General features: G+C 50.3%; 1 protein-coding gene across 3 annotated transcripts in view; it reads right to left on the bottom strand.

Annotated features, from left to right (window-relative positions):
- The window catches only part of ABCD4 (ATP binding cassette subfamily D member 4), an 18,635-nt gene extending 17,561 nt beyond the window's left edge, over positions 1–1,074 (bottom strand). For all 3 annotated transcript variants that reach the window (XM_063948321.1, XM_063948322.1, XM_063948323.1), the window contains exon 1: positions 1,006–1,074. In XM_063948321.1, coding sequence (XP_063804391.1) covers positions 1,006–1,043 — 38 coding nt within the window. In that variant the 5' untranslated portion in view covers positions 1,044–1,074. The remainder of the gene's footprint in view (positions 1–1,005) is intronic.
- Positions 1,075–7,623: the final 6,549 nt, after the last annotated feature.

The raw sequence follows: 7,623 nt of genomic DNA, 5'->3' as shown, positions 1-7,623 counted from the left end.
CACGTGTAGGTTCTTTGCGCCCACTTGTTAAATACACTTCTTACGTGTAATACAGACAGTCCCTGCACCCCCCTCTCCACGCACACTGCGCCCGTAGCCCCTCGACACGCACACTGCGCCCGTGGTCCCCTTCCCACGCACACTGCGCCCGTAGCCCCCTCCCCACGCACACTGCGCCCGTAGCCCCCTCCCCACGCACACTGCGCCCGTGGTCCCCTTCCCACGCACACTGCGCCCGTAGCCCCCTCCCCACGCACACTGCGCCCGTAATCCCCTCCCAACGCACACTGCGCCCGTAATCCCCTCCCCACTTACACTGCGCCCGTAGCCCCTTCCCCATGCACACTGCGCCCGTAGCCCCCTCCCCATGCACACTGCGCCCGTAGCCCCCTCCCCATGCACACTGCGCCCGTAGCCCTCCCCATGCACACTGCGCCCGTAGCCCCCTCCCCACGCACACTGCACCCGTAGCCCCCTCCCCACGCACACTGCGCCCGTAGCCCCTCCCCATGCACACTGCGCCCGTAGCCCCTTCCCCATGCACACTGCGCCCGTAGCCCCCTCCCAATGCACACTGCACCCGTAGCCCCCTCCCCATGCACACTGCGCCCGTAGCCCCCTCCCCATGCACACTGCGCCCGTTGCCCCCTCCCCATGCACACCGACCATAGCCCCCTCCCTATGCACACTGCGCCAGTAGCCCCCTCTGTGGCTGCCTTATCATATAGATACACTCTTACTATAGTTGACGTGACATTCGTTTCCAGGGACCTTGAAGAACTACAAACCCCAGCATGTCATGTCTGCATCTATTATCAATGAACATCAATTTACAAAGCCCAGAAAGTGAGAATAACTGGTGAGAGATACTGAACTGTGCAGAGCTCACTGGAAAAGTGATTAACACCAGGGAGCATCCCAGGAAACAGGGACAGCTGGCATGGTGCACCCCTCCCCGCCATGCACAGCGCCCCATACTCCTCCCCCGGTCCCCCGCTTTCTCACCTGTACCCCCGGTCTGCCCGCAGACTCCTCATTCCCATGACCCTCTGCGCCTGTACTAATGGACCGAGTAGTCAGGTGACTGGGCGGAGCTTGCCTGTATTATCGGCGCTGGGCAGAAGATGTCGCCGCTGAGTAGATTCGCCGCCATGTTTTTGGTGGTTCTGCTTTGAGTCTGTAGCTGGCTATACTAGTTCTATAAATACAGAATACATTGCTGACACAATATACACTGGACTGTGTGGCTCTGAAAGACTCACGACCTAGAATGACCACAGTCAACTTTGTACTTGGCCAGCATGGCTTACCAGGCATGCTGGGACTTATAGTTTCACAATGCAACCAAGTTGTCCAAGCGTCCCCAATTATTTATCCCTGTTATGCATTGTAATATTCATCCTTCAGTTGTTATGTATCCCCCAGCATACACATTATGGACAGTTACACACAACTCCATTTAATTGTAGGGAGTACCTGATGTAGGGCGCAATACTAATCTGCCGACCGATTAAACCATTTTCCTGACAGCTTACTCTCCTACCTCACTAATACATTATTTATCAAGCCTTGGAGAGTGACAAATAGCACGGTGATAAAGTACCAACCAATCAGCTTCTAACTGCCATGTTACAGGCTATGTGAAAAATGACAGCTATGAGCTGATTGGTTGGCACTTTATCACCGTTCTATGGCCCTCATTCCGAGTTGTTCGCTCGTTATTTTTCTTCGCATCGGTGCGATTAGTCGCAAACTGCGCATGCGCAACGTTCGCAGTGCGCCTGCGCCAAGTAAATTTGCTAAAAAGTTTGGTATTTTACTCACGGCTTTATGAGGAAATTTCTTCGTTCTGGTGATCAGAGTGTGATTGACAGGAAGTGGGTGTTTCTGGGCGGAATCTGGCCGTTTCATGGGTGTGTGCGAAAAAACGCAGCCGTTTCTGGGAAAAACGCGGGAGTGGCTGGAGAAACAGGGGAGTGTCTGGGCGAACGCTGGGTGTGTTTGTGAAGTCAAACCAGGAACGAAACTGACTGAACTGATCGCAGTGGCAGAGTAAGTCCCGAGCTACTCAGAAACTGCTAAGAAATTTCTATTCGCAATTCTGCTATGCTAAGATTCACTCCCAGTAGGCGGCGGCTTAGCGTGTGCAATGCTGCTAAAAGCAGCTAGCGAGCGAACAACTCGGAATGAGGGCCAATGTATCACTTTCCAAGGCTTGATAAATCTGAGCCATAAGCTCTGTTATTCTAAATTCTACCAGTGAGACTGGTGGTAACATAGCGTGAGGGTTACTATTATTACCCCCATCGCCCTCATACGTTCGCTATTTTATCACATAATAATCCCTATCCATCCGCGCTCATGAGTAATAATACTGCGGAGGCAGCCGCAGTGGTAAACATTAGCTCCCCATTTAGCCAGACCTGTGGCTAATGCTCTTGTCTGATTTGGGCTTTTATTCCACTGACTGATGATAAGTCATGTGTAAATTCATCCTATTTCATGTGTGTAATAACTGACCTACCTGTAAGCATGATTGCACTGTATAACCACCAATGGTGGATGGCCATCCCTATTGGCCAATTCAATTAACTGCAGAGGGGCCGAATTGTCATTGCAACGATGCGGAAATGCGGCCAAAAACACATCCTTTCGTCTCGCCCCCATCTCACCCCAAATTTGCTGATTTTTGTACACAACCCTATGGGGCTGAGAACAGATCAATGATTCCAGAGGCACAGTATGTGCACTTACACAGTATTATGGGGGTGCGCTAATTGAATTGACCCCTAGAGTGAAGGAGCTGCTAGCAAAGTATACGGAAGGCGTAATTGCACTTCGTGGTACAGAGTAGGGAACAGTTGAGATTGAAGTTTATGAATAGGGTATGACGTTGTTCTGTAAAAGGAAGATCTGCAGCTACAGAATGCTCTTACAGGGGGGGTCATTCCGAGTTGATCGTAGCTGTGCTAAATTTAGCACAGCTACGATCATGTTCCCAGACATGCGCATGTCTGTCCAGCCCCCCCCGGCACAAGTACAAAAGCATCGCACAGCGGCGTTGCTTTTGTACTTGTTGAGTAAATCCCGGCCAGCGCAGCTCCTGCGGCTGACCGGGAGTTGCTCGTCGCTGCCCCTGGTCACAGCAGCTGCGTGTGACGTCACGCAGCCGCTGCAGCCCGTCCCCGCACGGTCCAGCCACTCCTGCGTTGGCCGGACCGCACCCCCAAAACGACGGCCAATTGCCGCCGACTCCTCCCGCCCAGTGACCGCCTCTGCCTGTTAATCAGGCAGAGGCAATTGTTAGGGAACAAAGGCCTTTGGCCGTCCGGCATGTGCGCCGGCGCAGTTCCGACCCATGCGGATAAGTGCAGCAAGCGATCATGTCGGAATGACCCCCAAGGTCTGATGTAACAGTGGGACACAAACCAGCTGCAAGTGGGGACGTGAGCCTGTGGAGAAGTTGCCCATGGCAACCAATCAGTTGCTCCGTACAATTGTATAGTATGCTAATTATAAATGTCACTTCGAGGCTGATTGGTTGCCATGGGCAACTTTTCCACAGACTCACTTCTCCACTCTTATCACTGCTTCGTGAATAGACCCTTTACTACCTTATGCAAATGCCAGTGTGCACCCGTCTTCATACTGTGGGATCTATTCATGAAGCAGTGAAAAGTGTGGAGAAGTGAGCCAGTGGAGAAGTTGCCCATGGCAACCAATCAGCATTGAAGTAACATTTATAATTTGCATATTATAACATTATACAGAGCAGCTGATTGGTTGCCATGGGCAACTTCTCCACAGGCTCACTTCTCCACTCTTTTCACCACTTCATGAATAGACCCCTGTAAGCATTGTCACATTGCCCGCTGTTTTTACATCCACAGCGCCAGCAGACGTTATTAGCATGGGCACTTTCACCCTCTACATGCTGTGTACAAAACCTTCATCTGAAACGGCCATCCCATCTCTGCTAGCACCCGCGAACAAGCACAGAAGCCGGGCAACACGCCCAAGACACTCCTACAACATGGAGCCAATCATCCGCATGGTAACCGCCTGGAGATGCCCATTTCACGGGCAGAGAAGTGGCCACACATTGAGCCAACTATGAAAGAACTACAAGGCAGCAGCGGCTGCGTCACCAAGATGTACCGATTTTATTTATCAGTGCCACTGATAGCAACTACTCTCTTGTGTGATTTCATTGTTAGTACATAGCACCACAAAGGGGCGCCAAAACTAAACAAATTAGGCTCAGGCCGGCCTTGTTTTAATTTACCTCCCGCTTGCTTGCACCTCTTGTCATCTGTCTGTTGCCCCTTCCCACTAGATTGTTAGCTCTTCAGAGCAGGGCCCTCTTTCCTCGTTATCTAAGCCCTCTTCTCAACACATTTCACTCGCAGCTCTCCCCTACTCAGTGACCATCTTTACCGCTTTTTCTCCTACTGGTAAAGGCTCATCTCTATCTATGGCCGCCAGCCCCTAGTAGTACAATGATTACTCCCTCGCTACTTACATCTTAGCTGTATTATGTATGAGAATTGTGGTGCTCCTTGTTACCTGTACTATATTTCTGTTATTTATTTACTGTAATGCTAAGTTCTGTCTCCCTGTACTGTCCTTTGTACGGCGCTGCGAAACACTTGTGGTGCCTTATAAATAAAATGTAATAATAATAATTTATGGTTGATGGGTGCATTATTATTTATTACCAGTTATATAACGCACACATATACCGCAGCACTTTACAGAGAATATTTGGCCATTCACATCAGTCCCTGCCTCAGTGGAGCTTACAATCTATATTTCCTACCACATGTATACGCACACACATTCACGCTAGGGGTAATTTTGTTGGGAGCCAATTAACCTACCAGTATATTTTTGGATTGTGGGAGGAAACGGGAGTTCCCTGGAGGAAACCCAGACAAGCACAGGGAGAATATACAAACTCCACACAGTTAGGGCCATGGTGGGAATTGAACCTCAGTGCTGTGAGGCAGTAACCATTACACCGTCTGTGCAGCAGCCCTCTGTAGGAGCAAACGTCTCTTACACAGACATGACCTTAGGAGCACTGGTACTGGACACAAAATCAGCAACAAAAAAGTGCAAAAAGTGCATGTTTACCCCTATACAGAGCTATACACATCTCATGATCCGTCCGGCTCTGATTGCACAGCATATTCGCCGGTTTATGCCGAATCATCAACACCTGCCCTGTACTCCTAACAGGCGTATATGTGTTTCTTCAGTTCTCCATGATTCCCCTTACACTCAGCCTACATCGGACCGCCGCTCCCGCCCGGACATATATAGGTGTGCGTAATCTTCCTGGTCATGCGCAGTGCGATCCTGAGCTATTTACACTCTGTAAACTGGAGTAGAGTCACCATCGGGCAGCTATTATTAGTTCTTCAGACATTTTATTTTCTCTTTGTTACCCATTGTGACTATTCCGATTATTCCATATAGGTCAGCAAGACTGTCAAGGCCTTCATTCAGCTCGGATCGCATTTGTAAAACTGCTCACAGGCAGCTTCGCAAATGCGATCTATAGTAATGCAAATGCAGTAGAAGGTGTTAAACACCTCCTTTCTGCATTTGCGATCCCAGCGCTGCGGCCGCGTGGTAGTGATGTTTCCCGCAGACTGTCAGCTGAGTAAGCCTCAGGCATGCTGTCGCAGGGGGCCTTGCGAAACCAAGAAATCTGTGTCTTAGACCTTGGCCTTGCCACTCCCGGAAAAAGGGGGCGACACGTCCTGTCCCGAGATGTAAATGGGAGAGGAGTGGGTGAGAGCTTTGTAAGTGAGTGTGAGAAGTTTGAATTGGATTCTGAAAGGGAAGGGGAGCCAGTGAAGGGCTTGTAGGAGAGGAGAGGTGGACGTAGTGCGTTGGGTGAGGAAGATGAGCCGGGCAGCAGCATTGAGGAAAGATTGGAGTGGAGAGAGGTGTTTGTCAGGAATGCCAGTCAGGAGGAGATTACAGTAGTCCAGTCTGGAGATGACCAGTAAGTGGATAAAGGCCCGTACACACTGGTCGATGTATCGGCCGTTCTCTTGAACGGCCGATACATCACGGGACCGTCGGCCAGTGTGTACGGGCGATACGTCTGTGAACTCCGTCGTTCACAGACGTATCGCGTCGGCCGCGCAGCACAGCCGACAGCCAATATATCTAACGATATATTGGCGCGTCGCTGTGTGTGTACGGGGCGGTCGTCCGACCGCCCGTACACATGCTGCGGCGGCCGGCGGTGATTGACAGGTGAACTGGGCGGGCGCTGACGTCAGTCCCCCGACGGATCGGGCTGTGTGTATGCACAGCACACTGCCCGATCCGTACATAGATATATCTGCAGATCAATTGATCTGCAGATATATCTAATAGTGTGTACCCACCTTAAGAGTCTTAGTAGCATCCTGGGTGAGAGGGTCTAATCCTGGAAATACTTATGAGATGAAAATGACAGGTTTGTGAGAGATGCTGAATGTGTGGTTTGAAGGAGAGGGAGGAGTCAAAGATTTCGCCAGCGCACTTGGGGGCTAGAGGAGATAGTAGTGCCATCTATGGATAATGAGAGTGTGGGAGGTGAGATTGTGCGGGAAGATGATCAGCTCGGTCTTGGACATTTTGAGTTTAAGAAAGCGCTGGGACATCCCGGAAGAGATAGCAGAGACAGTTGGAGGTACGAGTAAGGAGAGCCGGGGAGAGATCAGGGGAGGAAATGTAGATTTCAGTGTCATCAGCATAAAGATATTGGGAGTTAATAAGGTCACCTAAAGAGGACGTATAGAGAGAGAAAAGCAGTATAGCTGGCACAGGCACGATGATGTCAGAGCTGATAGAGGAGATTGTCGCCTGATACAGGCGCACGTGCCCATAAAACGGCGCCGGATTAGCGATGACTGCTATGTATAAGACCAGCTACATTGCGTTTCATCTAGAAGGCGTGTGATTTGTGTTATTGTTAAGTGACGGTGTATATAGGCCCTCATTCCGAGTTGTTCGCTCGCAAGCTGCTTTTAGCAGCATTGCACACGCTAAGCCGCCGCCTACTGGGAGTGAATCTTAGCTTATCAAAATTGCGAACGAAAGATTCGCAATATTGCGAAAAGACTTCTCTGTGCAGTTTCTGAGTAGCTCGAGACTTACTCTGCCAGTGCGATCAGTTCAGTGCTTGTCGTTCCTGGTTTGACGTCACAAACACACCCAGCGTTCGCCCAGACACTCCTCCGTTTCTCCAGCCACTCCCGCGTTTTTCCCAGAAACGGTAGCGTTTTTTCGCACACACCCATAAAACGGCCTGTTTCCGCCCAGAAACACCCACTTCCTGTCAATCACATTACGATCACCAGAACGAAGAAAAAACCTCGCAATGCCGTGAGTAAAATACCAATCTTCATAGCAAATTTACTTGGCGCAGTCGCAGTGCGAACATTGCGCAATTAGCGGAAAATCGCTGCGATGCGAAGAAAATTACTGAGCGAACAACTCGGAATGACCACCATAGTACGACTTTCTGCTAAGCTCTTGCAGAATGGCTGAAAACAAGAGATGTTTACCATGACGTGCTGAATTCTGTTTTACAGTTACTAGGTCAGGTCACCGACACAA

The sequence above is a fragment of the Pseudophryne corroboree genome, chromosome 12 (assembly GCF_028390025.1).
Source record: "Pseudophryne corroboree isolate aPseCor3 chromosome 12, aPseCor3.hap2, whole genome shotgun sequence".
Taxonomy (NCBI): Eukaryota; Metazoa; Chordata; class Amphibia; order Anura; family Myobatrachidae; genus Pseudophryne; species Pseudophryne corroboree.
This window is presented reverse-complemented; position numbering and strand designations above follow the sequence as displayed.